The sequence below is a fragment of the Juglans regia genome, chromosome 15, assembly GCF_001411555.2.
Source record: "Juglans regia cultivar Chandler chromosome 15, Walnut 2.0, whole genome shotgun sequence".
Classification (NCBI taxonomy): Eukaryota; Viridiplantae; Streptophyta; class Magnoliopsida; order Fagales; family Juglandaceae; genus Juglans; species Juglans regia.
Genome location: NC_049915.1, coordinates 12064019 through 12086577, shown reverse-complemented (window position 1 = coordinate 12086577; position 22559 = coordinate 12064019). Strand labels below are relative to the sequence as shown.

Below are 22559 nucleotides of genomic sequence, written 5' to 3'. Positions count from 1 at the left end.
CAGCAACCTCCATCATCCATAAGTTTCAAAATACTAATCTTCTTCTTCCTTTGAGAAGCTTTAGCATGGAAAATTTGATATTTTGGTCTCCCCCAGCTAACCAAAGAGCCATGGATCTTTGCCTCCACATAATCTCATCCCTATCCAACCACTTCTGCACTTCCTCAGAAGCATCACAGACCCCACTTGTGGTCAATACTGTTGGATCCCTTTGTTGTTCAAATTTAAGCTTATTCCTCACTTCTTGTGGCTTAACATGCACCTTACCAAACTTGGACTTATTCCATAGCTGTAACTTGAAACCACAACTTGAAATACTATCCATCACCCCTTGTAAACAGTTTTGAAAATCAGACAATCACCAAGTATCCTTTACAATCTTAAAGCAATTAGCAGAGTTGAGGCTGAAGATCTTGAACCAGAAATTACTTAAGCAGTGGCTTTACTAAGGGGACTACAGTTTTGTCTCAACATTGGCATCCATAACCTTATCATTGAAAGTGACTGCTTGTTTATGGTCGAGGAGGTCAACAGTGATACCAATTCCTTCGCAGCAGTAAGAACATTAGTGTTTGAAATTAAAAGATTGATGCAAAGTTTCCTACAATGCAGATTACAACATGGCAACAGACTGGCTAATGTGGCAACACATAGACTTCCAAAGCATGCATGATCCATTACTTATATGCATATTTGGTGGTATGGTGTCCCTAGTTTCATTGAGAATGTCATTTTTATTGATAAACACTATTGTAACCTGGTTTGAAGTTTTATACCCCTAGATATGATGAAGTTCTTTTCCAAATAAAAAAAAAAGTCTTGCATAAAGAATTTTTGGCAATTGCCATAAGGAAAAATATATGCATCTGCCCCACACCGGCACACACTCAATCTATTGAGTGTAAAAAAAAAAAAAAAAGTGATGTGAAGTGTGTGTCGGTGTGGGACAGATGCATAGCATTTCTCTTGCCATAAATAGAACACGACTTTTATTAGACCAGGCCGAATAAACCCGAACCGAGTTAGGTTAAACTAACAAACCGTTTTGAAATTTGAAGGAAGGTCTCTTCCTGGCTGAACTTTTTGTTGGGTGAGAGAGAGAGAGATCAGGACGGCTGTAGGAGCAGCAGAAGAAGAAAGGACCTTCCGACTCCGATCTCATCAAAGTGAAAGATGGGTCGCCAAGCTTTTACCAAGCTGATCGCCTCCGTTTCCTCGGGCAGAGCTTCATGGGCTGCGGATCAGACTCGGAAATACGCGTCGGTTCCGCATCCAGCCCCCGCAGTCTTCGTGGACAAGAACACTCGCGTCATCTGCCAAGGCATCACCGGCAAGAACGGCACCTTCCACACTGAACAAGCTATCGAATACGGCACCAAAATGGTCCCCCCTCTCTCTCTATTCTCTTCAGATGTCCATTTAAATGTGTTTGTTTATTATTTTTTTGTAGTTTGATTTGGATTTCTCTGGGCCATGGTGGAGGTTGTTTGCTTTCCACGCTCTGTGCTACATTTTTTTTTCTTTGGTTTAAAGTGGAATTTGATTTCTCGTGAACCTGCGAAGATATCTTAATTTCAGAATTTCGAATCCCGGGCAATCGGGGCCGTATTAGGCCTCACCAATCACGATTTCCTGGAAGACGCAATCTGATTTCGTTGTTGTTGTTGAATTCATAGGGCTCGGCTTATATTAGCGTGCTTTCTTTAAGTAAATGACCTCTGGCTCTAAAGGCACATCTCCCCTTATAAAGAACGATATGGAGTTGAAGTCCTCTCGGGTGTCTCTTTATTACTTATCAAAAAAAAAAAAAAAAAAAGTCCTCTCGGGTGTACATTTAATTTTATCAATAGAAAGAAGTTTTCCCCATATTAGGCTCTTCGTATTAGACTTTTTGTTTGCATTTAACCTCTTCTCTTTCACTTCATATGATGTAGTGGACTTGGTCCCTTTCCGTACTTCCAAAATTTGGTATCTCTTTTGAATTTATCAAATTATTTTAACTGTTGGACTCTTTTATTTAAGCTATATGTTTTCTATGGTTTTATGAACAAACTATGATTTATTATATAGGTTAGCCTTTGTTCTATACAATTAATTGATATCCTAGGAATTTGTGATGCCTGCATATTTCTAGTATAAAGCGAGACAGAGCCATGGATATCAGTAAAAATGGTAATATTTGGACGATCTTGTGCCCTCTTTTTCCCTTCTTGTGCTCCAATTTATTCTCTTTTTTTAGATCTTCCTTTCTGACTATGGATCTTTTCCCATCTCTTCTTTCTGTTTCTTCGTTTGTCTATGTCACCTTCTCCTCTCTTTCTTTTCCTAAAATAAAACCATTGCATTTGTCTCAAAATTGTGTCATTTGTGTTAACATATGATTGCGAACTTGCCGTGACATCAGTTTTAGGGTGATATTGTAATTATGATGTTGTCTTGATCTTTCAATCAAGTTTTTGTAATCAATTTGGATTTTCCTGGCCCAACTTTTGTAATCCAACTCTCAGTTTTTAATTCTCTGTGCCTCATGCCATATAGTTTGAATTGTAGCAGGATTTTGTTAGGGAACCCCTCGAATCGTTAGAAGTGGGTTCACTCAAGTGTTACAATGATTTTTTCTACTGGCTGCAATGTAGGATTTAAGGGGCAATAATTCTTTTTGATCGGTAAATAAGATTTTATTGATCATAAGGATAGCCAAAAGCCCAAGTACACGGGACATATACAAGAGCAATGCCTAAGAGTGGTGTTCTAGTGATACAAGGAATTCATGAATGTTCATGCCATTAAATCAATTACAATCGACCTATGGAACAAAGTATTAAAAAAGAAAGTTCTAAGTTCATCCATGGACCACTCATGATGTTCAAATCTTCTCTCATTCCTCTCCCTCCAAAGACACCACAATAGGCAGACCAGAACTATCTTCCAAATTGCAGCAATATGAGAAGTGCCTTGAAGGCCTCTCCGTGAAGCTAAGAGATCGATCACCCTTCTTGGATTCACCCAAGCTACATTTACCCTAGCAAAAAAGTCATTCCACAAGGTCGTGGCAATCTCACAATATATTAGTAGATGATCAACAACAATCTTACAATGCAGTATAACAATCAATGGCTGGATTTCTTCTCTTTGATTGCGATTTTTATTTTGCTTTACTTAAAATGACTACTGGGTAGCTATCATACATGGTATTCTATGTACTTGCAAGACCTAGCTGGATAATTCCTATATTGTTTATCCTTGGTTGTAATTCTTGTTGATATCTTCCTTCTTAATACTCAGATACTTTGCTTCATGTTTACATCTGTTATATGAACATGATAATAAGATATTTAGAACTTAGTTTGTGAGCTGCCCTGGTCCAATGTGTGACAGTTGAAGCAATCTTTTGCACATATTTTGTCAAAATTTAACCATGGGTTCCTAAAAAGGCAAGAGAGCGAGCCAGGTTTTGACAGTGATCTAGACCGTGTTAGTTATTGATAAATATAGGATATTCCTTTAATATTTCTGTTTTAGGACCTGTATCTGGTATCATTTAGTTGTAGTCTCCATTAATTTATTTTTCTTTAATTGAGCTATGCATATATGTATAATTTCCAAGGTCAATGTTGTAAACTTTTTGGAATAGGTGGGTGGTGTGACACCAAAAAAGGGTGGAACAGAGCACTTGGGACTTCCTGTTTTCAACACAGTTGCTGAAGCAAAGGCTGAAACAAAGGCCAATGCTTCAGTCATTTATGTTCCCCCACCATTTGCTGCTGCAGCTATTATGGAGGCCTTGGAAGCTGAGTTAGATCTTGTTGTGTGCATCACAGAAGGAATCCCTCAACATGACATGGTATACTAAAATTACACAATTTGATTTTGTTTAAAAAGATGATGTGTGCAGTGAAACTCAAAATATGTTTGCTAAGGGAGTGCAACGTGCATCACCTATCTTCAGGAGTGCTTGTGTGGCATCATTTGAACTAATTTAGTAACTTATGCCTTGAAAGGAGTTATCCTTTTGACGGACAGGAAATCATTTTGGTTCATGTTTTTAACTTAACATTACCAGACTTTCTTTTTGATACATAACTGTACTAGCCGTATGAATATGTCAGTTGGTTTTTCTGGGGTTATGTGCAGCTAATAGAACTGTTATTTATTTCAAAATTACTCGTAAATTTATTTGCTGTCAAACAGGAAAATTATATTGAATTTCTATATGGGGATCATATATTGTCTTTGAGCTATCAACATGGCTAGTTACATTAAAGAAAAAAGAAAAATTACTAATATGACTAGTTATTGCAAATAATTTTTTGCTTTTCATAGTTGGTTTGAAATGGCCTTGAATGTTGTATTTATGGTTTTAGGTACGAGTGAAGGCTGCTCTTAACAGACAATCTAAAACTCGGGTGATTGGGCCAAACTGCCCTGGTATTATCAAGCCAGGAGAATGCAAAATTGGAATTATGCCAGGATATATCCACAAACCTGGTCGCATAGGAATTGTCTCCCGATCTGGTACATTAACCTATGAAGCGGTGAGTCCTAATTTGGATCTAATGAGCAGTTTTCTTATAGGGAAACTAGTCTATTGTAATATCATGATTTAAATTGATGTCATTTTGGCACTTATCAAAAAATTGATGTCATTTTGGTCACATGGTTGATCTTCTGTGGGAACCCAGGTGAGATGACTGTGTTTGAAATGAAAAATATTCCTGCAGCTGTAGTGTAATCTGTATGTATACCTATTTTTTCACTTATTGGGAAATGAGCTTTCATGCTGCATTTCTCTTGGCCTTGCTTTCTTGAAGAGTTTATGGAGATCAGTTTTCATAGAAGTATTTCCTTCTGTCAAAGTTACCTCTAGTAGCCAGGCGTAGAAGCTTTTACAAAGCTGCTTGTACTAAATCATTGTCTTTCAAACAATTTTCATCTTTCTTGTACGTACTATTGTATGGCCCATTTAATGATTGGATGATCTCTTTTCACCCTCTTTATCATCAGATATGCTGATGCATTGTTGTATCTTGTATCATTATTCGATATATATTGCTTATGTGGGTTATGGAGGGATCCAGTGGTTCATAGGCTTGATATTTATAGTTATTTACTTTGCAGGTTTTCCAAACTACTGCTGTTGGTCTTGGACAATCCACTTGTGTGGGTATAGGAGGGGATCCTTTTAATGGGACGAACTTTGTTGATTGCATTGAGAAGTTCCTAGTGGACCCACAGACGGAAGGTGAATTATTTTTGAAGATTTGTTTGGTCAATTTTTTCTTTATTGTGATATGGCTAGTGAGTTATGGTTGGTAATATTCTCATTGTTTGAAATGTCCTATGGTTATGGCTTATGTGGTGTGTATTTGGAGGGCCTAGAATTTTATGGAACTTAAAATGACATTGCTTAAATTGAATTCAAAATTTTCTTTTTCTGTAAATGTTTCAAGATTTTATTGAAAAGCGGCAAGGCGCATAATTCTAAATGCAAGAGAGAACACAATCTTAGGGTTGAAAGAAAAAATAAGAACGTACAAAGTCTAGGAAAGAAGAAAAGCTGAGTTCCATCATCCACACATAGAATGCCTTGAGCACAAAGGTTTCTATCTCTTTCACCCGGTGCCAATAAAAAAGAAGGTTTCTATCTCTTTCATCGTCTTTTCTTGGTCATGGAAATTGCGAGCATTGCATTTTTCCCAAATGCACTGCATGATACTTAAAAGAGCAATCTTTAATATCAATTGTGGCTACCCTTTTTGCCTTCTCCAACAGTTCAATAACTCCACCAGGTGGTGTGGCATTAACACACAATCATCAAAAGACAGATGAATTTCCCAGAAGGCTCAGGCCACATCAGTTGATTCTCCCCTCATTACACATGCAGCACTAATTCATCACTATGACATGTCTGGTTTTATATTTTGTCCAAGGTTAAGATTCTCCCAAAAGCTGGTGTCTATAGACTCGATACTTAAAGGCCACCTATGAAAGAGCCTTGTTTTTCCAAGGCTCGCTATTGGGTTGGTTCTAACTTCATACCTTCACCTTTTGGACAAGAGCCACTGTATTTTATCCTCACCGCCTCCACTCATCCTAAAAGAGTACAAGTTGAAGATTGGAGAGAATAGATCCACTTTCCAATCATGGGCTGATGAAGGAGATATTTCACTGTCAATAATTATTGGAGAAATGCAAATGGTCTGCTACCAATGCCTCCTCATGAAGGGATATGCTAAACAACTTTCGTAAGGCCATGTTTAGAAGCTGATATCCACACGTTGTCACACCTAACCGGATCTTAGTCTTATGCCTCCACTAGGCCCAGTTTGAAGAGCACTCCTAGAACCTCAGGCTTGTTTCTCTACTGTCAAGGCATTCGTTAGTTGAAGATGCACTTGGGGAAATTTATATTGGTTCCTTTGTACCAACAGATGGGAGTTGACAAATGAGACTTGTGTTATTACAACAGAATCAAAATAACAATGAAGCTATTATGATTTCCATTATCATGTGTTGTACATGAGCATGGTTAATATCAAACACAAATGACCTACCGAAGGGCATTTTATGGAAATTGTTAGTGCATATTTTATTTTATTCTAATGTGTATCATCCACGACCATATATATTTTTTTGAAGGGGAGTACTATTTTTATTGAAATAAATGCCTATTGACTTATGTGATTGGATCTTTTTTGTTTCTTTAGTTTGTAAGGTTATATGGTTCTCACGAGTTGAAAAGGTTGGTAAGTAGGATGTAGAAATCAACTTTGAGGCAATTTGTTCAAAGAGTATGGAGTTTGTAATTTAGTTAGGAGTGGTTTGGATTTAGAGGTGAGTTGGATGGTTTATAAATAGTAGAATAAAAATTGAATTGTTTATTATATTTTGTGTGAGAATTTGGGAAAGTTGTTTTGGGATTTGAAAAAGTTGAATTGTTTATTATATTTTGTGTGGGAATTTGAGAAAGTTGTAATGATGAGATAAGATGAGTTGAGATGAATTGAGGTGGGTTTTGAATTCAAACGAGGCCTTAATCTGCTGTGACTTAATTGAAGTTTTGTACTCGGTTTATCAACATTTCATGTTGTAATAGCATTTACTAGTCAAATTTTCTTTGATTTCAAAAGAATGATTTTATATTCATCTTATATTAAATTAGTGGTTGAAGTTACTTCTTATTGATGTTTACTTTTATCCATTGCATTTTCATTTGATCTATTCTTTTTTAGTCATGTCCTTGTGTTTGTGTTCTGTTGATGTTTTTCCTGAGACAGACTCTAGCAGTTTTCCTTGAAATAGTGAGGAAAATAATGTGCAAACAATCAAATAATGATGCTTTGTATATGTCAGGAATGATTCTTATTGGAGAGATAGGTGGAACTGCAGAAGAGGATGCTGCCGCATTGATAAAGGTATGCATTGATTATTTTTCTGTTCTTTTACTTATCAAAAAAAATAAAATAAAAAATAAAGGTATGCATTGAAAATTATAGCTCTTCCTCTATTTCGTTCAAGTCAAAATAACCATGACCTTTTTTTAAGAGAAACCTAATTGTCTCCAAACCTGCCCGATAAAGATCTTATAGAAACTTTATCATGAATTAGAAGAAAATAAATGCCCCTACTATCGGAGATATCGAATTGTGGATCTATAGTGAAGTTTGGCAGTTGATCAATGTGGCCTCTTAACAAATATGGACTAAATTTTTTTTTTTTCTGGTATGTTTATGTGTTTATTTTTTGAGTGATAATCCATTAAAAGAAGTTGCAACCCTTGTACATGGTAATGTACAAAAAGGAAGTATAAAAGACTATTATTCAGCTCTTTTTTTCCATGTAATAAAGGATTTTAGGATGAGGATAATAGGCATAGCCCATGCACACATGATGTATACAAGAGAGACACCTAAGGATGATTAACAAGTGACAGAAGAAAATTGTGGACACTTCCAATGTGAAATCTATTGCAATTGATCAGTGGAATAGTGTGTTAAAGAGGAAAACTCCAAGTTCATGCGGTAGTGTGCTCGTGGTTTCCGAAGCTTTAATCACTTCTTTCTCTCCAAAGGCACCATAGCAGAAAATGGGAGCCATCTTTTATGTTGTTGCAATTTGTGGTTGCCATGTAAGCCTCTCCAACTTCTAGGAAATAAAACAACCTTTTAGGCATCGCCCATGCTAATCCCATCCTATCGAAGAAATCATTCCATAATGTTTGAGTATCTCACATTGTAGAAATAGGTAATTGTCTACCCGCTTTTTTCTTTCACACATACAACACCAATCCATAACAATGATCCGGTGTTTTTTAAGTTGTTTATGGTGAGAATTTTCCCAAAGAAGCTGTCCATGCAAAAAAAAAAAAAAAAACCTGCATTGATAGGCACTTTGTCTTCCAAATACCCCAAAGAAAATGATTTGTATCTTGAATAGTAAGGGCTTGATAGAATGTATGGACAGTGAACTTCCCTTTTTTTGAAGGGCACCAAAAAACCTTGTCTACATCTCCCAATCTCACACTAATAGATTATAGAAGATTATATAATCCTATGAAAGCATTAACTTCCCAATCTTATGCTTGCTTATAAAAAAAACAAATTCCCAATCTTATGCTGCTATGGAAAAATTGGCATTTCATTAAGCGACATCATTGGAAAGCTCCAAAAGGGCAACTATTAAGGCTTCTTGCATCCTTCCAATCTTGTACACTTCAGGAAAGGCTTCCTTTAGGATCCTATTACCACCCCGTAGGTCATGCAAAAATTTGATTCTAGACCAGCTCAAGGCGAGTATGTCAGGAGAAAGTTCCCCATCCTCTTCTTATATGCTTTCACAATCCCACCCCTTGTGATCCTTGCACTTCAAATATAGAGTGCCATCCACCCCAAGCCCCATCAAACTTTGAGTCTATTCTTGCCTTCCACAAAGACTCCCTTTCTTATTGATATCTCTATAACCATTTCCCCAATATAGTTCGGTCGAAAACCAACAAGTTCCAAACTCTCAATGGAGGCTCTAAAGGACTCTTTCCCATCCATTTTCCGAGTGGCATGTGATCAAGAAGCTTCGGTGGCGGACGTCATGGTTCGTTCAGGGGACCAAGTCCAATGGAATGTCACTTTTAGTAGAATAGCCCAAGATTGGGAAATAGACAGTTTTGAGGCTTTTTTCAGCTTAGTGTATTCTATGAAGCTGAATGGATTTGGGGAAGATAAGTTATGGTGGACACTTGCAGGTAAGGGTACTTTATCGGTTCGCTCCTTTTATAAGTCCCTTACACTTCTACCAAATACTCATTTTCCATGGAGAAGTTTGTGGAGGAATAAGGCACCTCCCAAAGCACTCTTCTTCTCTTCGATAGCGGCCCTGGGTAAGATTTTTGACTACCGATAATCTGCGAAAGCGCCGGTTAATTATCTCTTGCTACATTGTGAGATAGCGAGAGTTGTATGGAGCGAAGTGTTCAATTGAATAGGGTTAAACTGGGTGATGCCTACCACAGTGGTTGAGTTATTAGCCAGTTGGGTGATGTCGGGTGGTGCTCCACAAATCAAAGCTGTGTGGAAGATGGTCCTTACCTGCATTATGTGGTGCACATGGCGAGAGTGTAACGAGCGGACATTCAAAGACAAGGAGCGGACATTAGAGGAGTTTCGAGTGTTATTTTTTTGCACTGGCCTAAATGTACATGATTTTCTTTCTTCTATAGCGACCTAGATAGGTCTTATCTCTTGTATATCTTCTTGTGTATTTGAGTTATGCCTATCCTTATTAATAGTATTGTTTATCTATAAAAAAAAAGTTCCAAACACTCAATCCTCACCCTGAAGAGTGCGTATGTACCTTCGTCCAATCACAAGATGGGATTTGAGCTCATAATCCATTCCACTTCATTTGTGAGTAGCATGAACAAGGACAAGAAATAGGGTTGTAAGTTGGAAAGAGGAATTTTAGGCTACGTTTGGATGTTGAAGTGATATCAGATAATCTGTGAATAGTAGTGAAAAAGTAACGAATAATATTATAAAAGTAGTAAATGGTTTCTGAATAGTAGTGAGGTAGTCTGAGGTGATCTCAGATCACCTCACTAACCAAACATAGCTTAATGAATGTCTAGACGCGTTTCTTATTGCTAATGAATGTCTGGACAGTAGGTTGAAGGCTGGTATAGCAGAGATCATTTGCAAGCTTGACATGAAGAAAGCGTATGATCATGTTAATTGAGGGTACGTTTGGGTAGTAAGAAGTGTTGAGAAGTGTTGAGAATGTTTGTGAATAGTTATGAGTAGAGATTGAAGTGAGTTTTTGGATCCCATTGAGAGAATTTTTAGTTGTTTGGATGTGTGAAGTATGTTGAGTTGTTGACTTTTGAGTAGGTAGTTGAAAAATGTGTGGGTCCCATAAATATTATAGTGATTTTAGTAATAAATATTATAATGATTTTATTATAGTGATTTTTTAATATTAATAAATATTGTAGTGATTTTATTTTACTTTTATATATAATAATGATAAATATTATAATAATTTTATAATAGTGATTTTATTTTTTATTTATATATTATAGTGATTTTATTTTTTATTTATATATTATAATGATTTTATTTTTTATTTATATATTATAGTGATTTTATTTTTTATTTATATATTATAGTGATCAATATTTTTTATTTATATATTATAGCGATTTTATTTTTTATTTATATATTATAGCGATTTTATTTTTTATTTATATATAATAGCGATAATTATTTTTTATTTATATATTATAGTGATTTTATTTTTTATTTATATATAATAGTGATAAGTATTATAGAATGTTTGTGAATAGTTATAATTAGAGATTGAAGTGGGTTTGTGGGTTCCATTGAGAGTATTTTAAGTTGTTTGGCATGTGAAGTATTTTTATAAGTACGAGAATACTTGAAAAGTGTTGAGGATACTTTAGTACCCAAACACACCCTGAGACTTTCTCCTCTACCTTCTTGGGAGGTGCGGTTTTGGTGAGAGGTGGTGGTCTTGGATTCGTTGGTGCATATTAACGGTGAAATTTTCTAATAAATGGTAGCCCAACTGGTTTCTTCCATAGCTCGCGAGGCCTAAGACAAGGTGATTCGTTGCTGCCTTTGTTGTTTGTTTTTGTGATGGAGGGTTTGAGTAGGATGATATTGGCCTTGGTTAATAATGGCTTTGTGGATGGCTTTTCGATTGGAACTCTAGATAGGGGAATCGTTAATATATCTCATTTGTTGTTTGCAGATGATACACTTGTTTTTTGTAAGCCAAATCAAAATCAGATTCAAGCTTTGAAGGTCTTGATGCTTTTTTTTGAAGTAGTTTCCGGTTTTAAAGTGAATTTAAATAAGTTAGAGATGATTCCAATTGGAGATGTTCCTAATATACAGCAGCTAGCTAGCACGTTGGGGTGGAAGATAGCCTCCCTTCCGTTAACATACCTGGGACATCCGTTGGGGGTGGCTACAAGGGTGTCCTCTTTATGGGAGACGGTGATTGATAAGATAGAGAAAAGACTAGCGGGATGGAAGATAATGTACTTATGGAAAGGTGGCAGGATCACATTGATCAAGAGTACACTTTCTAACTTGCCAACTTATTTTTTATCACTTTTTCCTATACCTGCAAGTGTGGCATACTGAATTGAGAAACTTCAACGTGACTTCGTGTGGGGTGGCGTGTGGGAGGAGTTCAAATTCCTCTAGTGAAGTAGGGAATGGTATGTCGTCCTATCTTCAATGGTGGTTTGAGTATTAGAAATGTGAGGATTTTTAATCGGGCATTACCTGGAAAATGACTGTGGAGATATATTAAGGAACCGGAAACCCTGTGGATGGTGGTGATTGAGCATAAATATGGAGGCATATGGAGGGGATGGAGTACTAAAGAAATTAGAGGAGCCTATGGAGTGGGGTTGTGGAAACACATTAGAAGAGGATGGTGGGGTATTTACTAAACACACCCGACTCCAGTTGGGGGAGGGTTCTAGGATTAAATTCTGGAAAGATATTTAGTATGGGGATACTTCCCTACAAGATTCATTTCCCTCACCATTCCAAATTGCTAGTGATAAAGACATTGCAGTGACAGATGTCATGGGGGTATCGGGTGGGCAGATCCATTGGGACATCAATTTTAGTAGAGCAGCACAAGACTGCGAGATGAACAACTTTGCTGATTTTTACAGCCTCTTGTACTTTGTTAAACCGATCAATCAACAAGAAGATGAGTTGTGGTGGTCACCCGCAAGGAAATGTGCATTTTCGGTTCACTCTTTTTATAAGGCTCTCACTCAAGAGCCCAACACTCTGTTTCCTAGGAAAAGACTTTGGAGACAAAAGGTACCCTCCAAAGCTGCATTCTTCGTGTGGACAACATCGTTGGGCAAGATCGTCACAACCGATAATTTGAGGAAAATGAGGGTTATCATAGCAGATTGGTGTTGCATGTGTAGGGGAGGCGGACAGTCGGTGGACCATCTTCTACTACATTGTGAGACAGCAAGGGTTTTGTGGAATGAGGTGATCGGTCGAGTAGAGCCGGCTTGGGTTATGTCAGAGACTGTAGTGGCAGTGTTAGCCAACTGGACAAATATAGGAGGCATGTAGCAGATTAAAGCGGTTTAGAAGATGATCCCTATATGCATCATGTGGTGCTTGTGGCAAGAGTGCAATGCGAGGACGTTTGAAAACAGAGAGATTACTAGAGGAACTTAAAGCTTTATTTTACACTACTCTATGTACTTGGGCCATTGTTGTTGATTTCAATGGCATGGACCTACATGACTTCTTGTTTCTTTGGTGCCTTCTTAATTAGGGCACATAGTGTTTCTTGTATTTGTATCGGGCTTTACCTAATTCTTTGATCAACAAAATTTGTTTGCTTATCAAAAGAAAAATTAAGGTGATACTTCCACCTTTGGACAAGAACACCTTCTTCCAAGTGGCCAATCTATGCTACCTTTTTTCTTTCACCCCATCCCAAGTATGAGGAACCCAAAGGGTGGCCAAGGTATTTCTTAGGTAAGGAAATAATACCTTACATCCTATCAAGCTAGCCAAGTTATCCACATTTGGATTCCACACTGGAGCCAACTTTGACTTAGCTAGATTCACCTTGAAGCCCAAAACAACTTCAAAGCATAATAAGAGTGCCCTTAGAGACCGGATGTGGCCTTGATTGGCCACATAGAAAATAAGGATATCATTTGCAAACAATAGATGGGAGATGATAAGTGTGCCCGAGCCTCTATCCCCCACAAAATTCCAATGAAGAGGGTCCCTCCGCCAAATCTGTAATCATTTGGCTGAAACCTTCCATGATGATGAACCTGAGATAGAGGATCACTTTGTCTCAAGCGTTGAGAATGATGGGGACTTTTGCTGTACCATTCACCAAAACTGAGAAAGGCATTGTAGAGATGCAAACTACAACAGCCTTACTCATATAAAAAAAAGAAGATGCAAACTACAATGCGCTGTCCAAGAGCACCATTTCTCCCCAAAGTTGTATCTCAACTAGGTACCACAAGAATTTCTAGTTCACAGTTCGTTCACACAATGTTATGCCTTCTCTATGTCCACCCTGCAAAGTATCCTTTGTTCTTTTGATTTGAGCCTGTTGTCCAAGCACTTGTTAGCTGTAACCATTGAATCAAAGATTTACCTGTCTTACGAATGCATTTTGGGGCTTTGATATAATCTTCTTCATTACTGCGCTCAATCTATTTTCCAAGACATTGGATAGAATTTTTTTGGTTGGCACCGTGTGTCCGGAAACAGCGTTCTGACTAATCCCGGGGATGCACAGGCCCTCAACAAGGAGTCTTCCGCAAGTGCACCTCAAGTAATTCAAGGGAAAAATCTCTTAGTCCGATGACCCCTAGAGATTGTTTGAACCTTAGATCTAGGGGGAGCATACCCCCAAGACTAATAGGCTGGTAATCTTTTACATCCACCGCACCTAGTGTTTTAGCAATGAATGTTGTAAAGGTTGCATTTGAAGCTATTTTCAAACCTTCCATATGAATGAAACTTGTGAAAAACTTCCATAGTATCTTCTTGAACAACTTCCCAACAAGTTTGAAAGTAATCTATGGTGAATCAATCGAGGTCTGCGTTTACCTTTTACGACTTTGCAAATCTTCGCCTCTTCAATAGGCCGCTCAAGCTACTATGCTCCCTATTGGTCTATGGTTCCAAAAACCAAACTACCAAGCTTCAATCTTCATTCAAACTGCTCAAAATGTAGAGACTTAGTGTGGTACAAGATGATTGTCAATATCTACTGGTTCAAGGATACTGCTTCGTCCACCTTCATCACCTCAATTGCACTATGTCTTTTAGAGTTAGCCACTCGATGGAAGAACTTGGTGATGCATTTTCCCCCTCCTTCAACCATAAGGCCCTCGATCTTTGTCTCCACAGTATTTTCTCCATTAAGATAACCTGTTCTAGAGCTCAAGTCACTTTACCTTTGTGTGACGTCTTAGCATTTGCTAGAGCTCTTACCTTCACACCCTCCAAACCCTTTAAACTCCTCCTTGAAAGACATCTTTTGACCCTCCACATTGCCAAATACCGGTTCATTCCAAACCTTCAAGTCACTTTTCAATGCCTTTAGTTACAAGCCATGATATAACTTGGGGTTCCTTGATAATTGTCGGAAGACCACCATTGTCTGACTCTATCAATGAAATCATTAGACTTCAACCACATTCGCAAACTTAAAATATCTCTGATACTCTTTAATGCCCCCACAATCAAGGAAAGCGATCTGAACATAACCTAGGAAGTAATTTTTGAAGTAGGTCTAGGAAATACACTTCCCATTCTGGAGATATCAGCAATCTATCAATTCTCTACCACGGTGAAACATCTTGGTTGTCGGACCATGTATAGGAACCTCCCACTAGAGGGATATCCAAGAGTTCTTGCACAAATATGAAATCTGAGAAGTCTATCATAGTCAAATTGAGTATGTATGCACTCAAAATTTCTTAGTTGGGAATCGAGTGACGTTGAAGTCTCCACCTATATATACCACGATAGGATCCTTAGGCTATATATACCACGATAGGATCCACGATAGGATCCTTAGGCTATATATACCACGATAGGATCCTTAGGCTAGAGACCAGCCAATTTATCCCAAATAAACTTTATTCGTTGTCGAGATTTGGGCCATATACTCTTGCATGAGCCCACAAGAAGAATTCTTCTCATTTTTGAACGAATAGGCCACTGTGTACTCCCCCTACACATTCCGAACGAATAGGCTTCCTTTTCCCCCTTCCTCTTCACTTGACAAAACCCCTTGTACTGAGACCTCCAAACTCCTCTTCATTCCAAACCCATTAGGGTCATACACAACCATAGCTCCCTTGACATTGGTAGTTTCTAGCACCATTTCTTCCTTCGTAGGTAGAGCTGTATTCGAGCCAAGTTCGGATGAGTTGAGGCCGTTTGAGCGCAGCTTGAATATCTTTTGAAACTTGAGTCTTGAGCTTAGCTCCTATTAGAGTCAGGCTAAAAATTTCAGTTTGAGCTCGGATCGACTTCTAGAAAATCCAGCCCGAGCTCAACTCAAAGCTCGAGTTGTAACTAAGCTAAGAGCTTAAATGAGCTCAACTTGGCTTCAATAGAGAATTTTTTAAGTTTCTTATTTTCTCAATTTAAAAAACAATAATTAAAAATATATAATAAGCAAACGAAGGAATGAGATGACAAATGAAATAAATCAAAATTGCAATTTTTATTTATTTATTAGTCAAGTATTAAAATTACACAGATACAATATTATAACTCGTATTTATAATTATATTTATAACACATATATATATGTGTGTGTGTGTGCGTACATATAAGTTAATATATATATTTGTAATAGTTCTCTCTGTATACTTCCTGTATACTTGGGTTATGCCTAATTATTTGGTTTTATAATTTTTTTTCACCTATCAAAACAAATATGTTTTTAATATATATTGTTACTTTACCTAAAATATATACATATATATATTATTACTTTTTATATATCTATATTTATGTAACATATTTATTTATTTTTCATTGGTACCGGGTGTCCAGGAACAGCGTCCCGACTAATCCTGGGGGTGCACAAGCCCTCGACAAGGAGGTTTCCGCAAGTGCACATCGGGTAGTTCGAGGGGAAGATCCCCCAGTCCGATGACCCTTAAAAATTGTTTGCACCTAAGGAGATTTTAATCTTAGACCTAGGGGGAGCATATCCCCAAGCTCAAGGCCTTTACAACTTGAGCCAACCCCTAGGGGTTAACCTGGAGGACATATATAAACTCAACTTGGAACAAATAAAATTCAGCTAATTATGACATAGAGACTTGGTAAATTCTTATAAAAAAATATTCTTTGAAGATACCTTGATATATATAAACTAATTATAAACTTTATTCAAGTTTCAACCAAGTATAAACTTCAATTTATGTAACATATTTATTGATATATATATGTGTGTATTACAATATATATGAGCTTGATTACGAACATTAATTGAGTTCACTTGGGTTTTATACGAATTTTATTGTTTAATGATTGATCATAATTTTATGGTCACGAACGGGCTCATTTAATAAACAAATTGAATGCAAGTCAAGCTTAACCAATTCGAGTTCGAGCTACCTATTGAATAGCCTATTTAGATTACGCCCCTCCTTGTGGGAGTGGTACAATCCTCTAATAGGTCATAACTTCTCTTCTCTGAAGCTTTTGCCACACAGAAACAAAGATCCCTTTTCGGTTTAGTCCCCCTCACCTCGTTGTCCCTTATAGTGGCTCCATACCAATGTTTTAAATTCCGTTCCAGTAATCATTTTGGTTTAAGTACTAGAACCGAATATTTCGGTACCGTGCATTCCGGTGTACCGTTTTGGAATTAACTATATATTATATATAAATATTTATATGCATATATAAACTAACAACTAATAGAATAAATACATATATATGTAAGTTTGTATCATGTATATGTGTATATATGTGGAAGAATTGAAGATTTATAAAATGAATATATGTTGAAAAAATCACAAACTTGAGTTGAGATACAAAACAAAGAAAAAAAAAATAGAGAAATTATTAAGAATATATGGTGTCCAAGAAGAGAGAAGGGTTTGCCGTTTCCCATCTTCTATTTTTAGAAGTCTTGTAATTAGGTAACAAATCTTCTATTTTTAGAAGATACCTTGATATTATGTGAGGCAGGGCAGGCTCGCCTTTGCTACTCGCGCTGCTTATTCTAATGTTTCGAAGCTGTCTAGATTAAGAATCCAAGGTCAATCCAGATAACACCTTTTCTCTCCGGCAATAGACAAGGAAAACAAGGATCAAGCCCCTGGAAAGCTCACCACCATTAGTTTAGAGATATAAACAGTGTATGAGTTGAGTATGGATGTTTATGAATTGCAGAAGAGGACCATAACTCTCTATCATTGGGTTTTGCCCTTTGAAATTGCTGACATACAAATTATTTATTACTACATGTTAAGGAAAAGTGAACAAATATATTAGTACTTCTCTGTGACCTTGAAAGTGAAATGACTACTTAATGGAAACAGCTTGCCTTTGTTTTAAACTATTGATTATTTTTTTTTTATAGGTAAGAAAATTTTATTAAGACAAGTATATAGGCAAGCTATGGATAGTTTCTTTCTTCTGTTTCTTCTACTTACCATTCTTGGTTTTTTCTTCGATATTTTGTTCACAATTATGTGCTCCAACTGATCCTATAATGTATCAAACAGGAAAGTGGGACTGAGAAACCTGTTGTTGCATTTATTGCTGGACTAACTGCTCCCCCTGGTCGTAGGATGGGTCATGCTGGAGGTATAATATTTTGACAATACTTGAATATGATTTTGGTGTGAATACCTGTACTCAAGTGCATTGTATTTCTAATGAATCATGGTGTATGCATGTTTGATATATGGTGAAATGGGAATCCAATTTATGCTTATGGTAGCACATTTTAATGTATATTTTGTGGGGTAGTATATAATTAACTGTTAATCAACCTTTATATCATTTTAGATAATGGTCGTGGAAAATTGGACCTTTCTATCTTTTCCATGTCAAAGTATATAATTAACTGTTATCCAACCTAATCAAATGAATATAGAAGTGAATTGGACCTTTCTATCTTTTCCTCATTGAGAAAAGGTTCAACGCCCTTCTAATTGCCTCTGTCATCAACATATATATCTTTAATAGGAGTTTGTATAATTGCTCTTTCTGCATGTGCAGCTATTGTGTCTGGTGGGAAGGGCACAGCCCAAGATAAGATAAAGACCCTAAGAGAAGCTGGGGTTACAGTGGTAGAATCTCCTGCAAAGATCGGTTCTGCCATGCTTGATGTTTTCAAGCAGAGGGGCCTTGTGAGTTAGTTTCGACGATTTGAACTTCCTTTGCAATATTAATAGTAGCATAATATAATTACGGCATGGAAAGTCCAGCTTGATTGATTCTTAGCAATGAACCTACCGGTGGTAGTGTTTTTGGAAGGATGAGAGTGCTTCTGATATTTATTCAATAAACTGCACAAAATTTCTGGTGTTTCCAAGATTTCATTGGATGTTGACTTCTAGATATTTTTGTCCAATGTTGCCTTGAATCATTGTTTTATCAGTTCTGAAACAGAAGTTAATTGTTAAATAGGACGCCAACTTTGAAATTTTGCGCACTGTAACTTGCTATAATACTTGCTTTTCGTTGCTTATATGCACCAGAGCTCGTAATTTTACTTTCCTGCATGTCCATGAGATGTATTCAAATTGGATAATCTTTCTAGATTTTCAAGAATTCTAAAAGATTACTCTCACGCCCAAACAATTCGTTTGGGTACGCCACTGCTCACGCCCTGGATACGTCAGCAGAATATGAATGTAGAAGATGATTCAAGTTATAAATGATATATGGTACATGAGTTTATGATATCTGGTTAAACAGCAGATTTTGCACAAGATGCTGATTTTTCTTTTTTATTCCAATTTTCTTCGTCCCCTTTGCACACTCCCATGCTATGGACAACCCTCCCTTTTATGGTCAATATAATATATTACCAAGATCAAATGACACAGAAAATAAGGGATAGAGAACCCCAACAAACACCTTATAACAGTAGTTACGATTCTGTAAAGAAAACCAAGGGGGAGAAACGGAGCCAAAGAAATAATCGAGTCACATAGTTTCTTGGCTTGAAGTTCAAGAGGCACCATGGTCAATGAGAACTTGCACATGGAGGATGAATTTGCAATAGGAGGATCACTTTTTGTTGGGTACTCTCTGAAAGTTATAAGAGAGCTGTGAGAAGATAAACAAATGTTTGGTCAGAAGTTTTTTTATACTACATATTATGAAAGGAAAAAAATAATAAAATAATGAGTTGTTTAACATACGAGGGTAAGTTTTCCATTCCTTTAGACGATAGCAACATTCTTTTCTTTTCTTTTCCTAGTAAATAAGGGTTTTATTGATAATAGGTGAAGCCAAGTACATGAGACATATACAAGAACTACACCTAGGCATGACTGCCTAAAGATACAAGAAAATCATGTATGTTTATGCAATTAAAGTCTATTACAATCGATCAATAGAATAAAGTGTGCAGAAAAAAAAGTTTTAAGCTCATCCATTGTCCATTCCCGATCCGCCAAACTCTGATCGTTCCTCTCCATCCATATGCACGTAGCTATCATCTTCCACGTAGCTGCAATTTGAGAATTACTCCGGATTCCTTGCCAACTAGCCAAAAATTCAACAACCCTTCGTGGCATTATCCAAATGAGTTCCACTCTCACGAATATATTGTTCCATAAACTCATGGCTATATCACAATACAATAATAGATTATCCATAGACTCACAACTTTTATTACACATGAAGTACCAATTCATTACATGAATGAAATGATGTTTCCTTAAATTATCTAAGGTGAGAATATTCTCTAACGAAGGTCTACATACAAAAAAAGAAGCTTTTAAGGGGGCCTTAGTCCATATGTTTTTCCATGGGAATGTTCTTTTAGAGTGTCATAAGAGATTTATACTACGACTGAACATTAGGGCAGGTTTGGGGGGTGGGATGAGACACAAAATTCTCATTTCATCTCATCTCATTATTACACATTTTTCAAATCCCCATACAAAATATAATAAACAATTCAACTTTTTCAAATCCCAATACAATAATAATACCAAAACATAATATTTTAAACACTAAAACAAAACACAAAATTCTCATCTTACCCCCCAAACCTGCCCTAAATCTCCCAGAGAGCCACTAGAGAGATCCATAAGCTTTGCTATTGAGGCCGCCTTCTTTGTGCAATGATGTATAGTATTGTGTAGGCTTCTTTGAGGATTTGATCTCCATACTATAAGTCATTCCATAATTTAATTCTGGAACCATCCCCAACTACAAAATGTGTTGATCAATAGAGATTGGTCTAACCTCTTTTTATGTGTTTCTAAAGCCCCACCCCATGTGGTCCATTCACTTTATTCGAGCACCATCCTCCCCACAATCCATCATATTTTAAATCAATGATCACCCTCCATAAAGCTCTCATTTCTTCGTGATATCTCCATAACCATTTACTTAATAAAGTCTTGTTTAAAACCAACAAATTCCGAATTCCCAACCCGCCTTCGCATATAGGGGTATAAACTGTAGCCCAATTCACCAACTGAAACTTGAATTCTTCGTCTATTCTCCCCCATAGGAAGTCTATTCGCAATTTATCTAACCGGTGAGCCACCTTGCATGGTATTGGAAATAAGGCTAAGAAGTATGTAGGCAGGTTGGATAGAGTACTTTTTATCAATGTAACTCTATCACCTTTGGACAGATAAAGTCTCTTCCAACTCGCTAGTTTGTGCTCTATTTTTTCCAACACTCCATCCCAAATAGATTGCAACTTAAAGGAACCCAATGGAAGACCGAGATACTTCATTCGCTGAGTGGTGACTTTGTATCCCAAGATACTAGCCAAACTCAAGACTCTGGGAATATTTAACTAATTCTGACTTGGTAAGATTTACTTTCAAGCCCGATGCAGTTTCAAAGCAAAGTAAAATTGCTTAATGTCAATGGACGGCTTTGTTGTCCATATTCGTTTCCATATTTGTTTCCATATAATTATTTCTTTCTATGTATAGAATTCTTTGTACAGTTTATATAATAAACAGAAGAGAAAAGCCCCCAACCGATTGGGTGAAAACCCAAATTTAATGCCAGCCAATCAAATTTTGCCATGTAGGAGGTGCAGCAAATCCCCATTTACACCCACATGCACTAGATTTTCTACTTATTTTTTTTTATTTCTTCCCCCTCTTCTCTCTCTTTCTCCCTCCCCACACTCCGTCGCCTAGAACTCCCACTCTCTCTCTAAGATACGCTCTCCTCTCTCTTAAATACGCTTTCTTGGCTCTCCTTTGCAGGCTGAGCAACCAAAAGTCACTTTCCCCGAAAGGTAACCCAGTAATTGACAATCATATTACTCATGATTATTATATATATTAAGATACCAACAATGCTTGAGTACGACTTGAACACCATTAATGAAGCAACACAACACTGAGCAAACCAAATAGCTAGTCATGGAGACCAAAGTTGAGATGATCAATAGAGAGGCAACAAAGCCTTCCTCGCCAAATACTCATCACCTTAGATGCTTCGATCTCTGCCTTTTACATGGTGAAACCATTGGTGCTATTCTACTCCAACAGAAAATGTTGTACTTCCGAAAGAGATTGAATCTCTGCTAGCAAGCACAGAGCGTTTGGTTCTAGTTCAAGTTAGCTTCTTCGAATGTGGAGGGATGGTCATGTGCGTTTCACCCATGGAGGAGTCTCTGCAAGGAAGCACAGGCGGGTGTGGGGAGGGAGAAAGAGAGAAAAGAGGGGAAGGGATTAAAAAAAACAAAAATTATTTACATCAGCCAGTAGTCGTAGCACACTTAATGTACTGAGTTAAAAAAAAAAATCATTTGAGGTGTGCGGAGAGTGCAGGCTGATGTATAGCCATTCTCAAATGGGAACTTGCTACACCTCCTATGTGGCGGCCATTCTCACAAACTTTGACATGGTATCAAGAGCAGGTTGCTAATTTTCGTGTCTCTTCGAATTCCTTTTCTCTCTCGGATTTGTGGGTTTCTCTATTTCGGTGCACTCTGGGTTGTTTTTTGGTGCACTCGACGTGACTTTCTCAATCTCTCGGACTTTCGACTTCGGTCTGGGGTGTTTTTCGGCACGTTTGTGCTCTCGTGACTCTTGCAGCACCCTTCTGGTGTGACTTTCGGCTTTTCTTTGCGATCATGATTCTCGTAGCACCCTTCTGGTGTGAATTTCAGCTTTTGGTTTTCTCGGGTCTGGTTTCTCTGTTGTCTCAGCAACATCTCGTGGGATTTTTCAGCTTTGTCTGGTTTTCTTGTTCTCGCAACAACCTCTCGTGGGTTTTTCGGCTTGGTATGTGTGTTTTGTGGCTCTTGGCTTCTTTGTTGAATAGTGGTTT

At 37.3% G+C, this 22559-nt stretch overlaps 1 protein-coding gene across 1 annotated transcript; it reads left to right on the top strand.

The window, feature by feature from the left end:
• Positions 1–1004: 1004 nt before the first annotated feature.
• On the top strand, positions 1005–18793 carry LOC109012218 (succinate--CoA ligase [ADP-forming] subunit alpha-1, mitochondrial). Its single transcript, XM_018993751.2, has 7 exons — positions 1005–1383; positions 3635–3844; positions 4365–4535; positions 5119–5242; positions 7354–7415; positions 17795–17876; positions 18294–18793. Exons 1-7 carry the CDS (start codon positions 1174–1176, stop codon positions 18431–18433), a joined length of 999 nt encoding a protein of 332 aa, XP_018849296.2. The 5' UTR covers positions 1005–1173; the 3' UTR covers positions 18434–18793.
• Positions 18794–22559: the final 3766 nt, after the last annotated feature.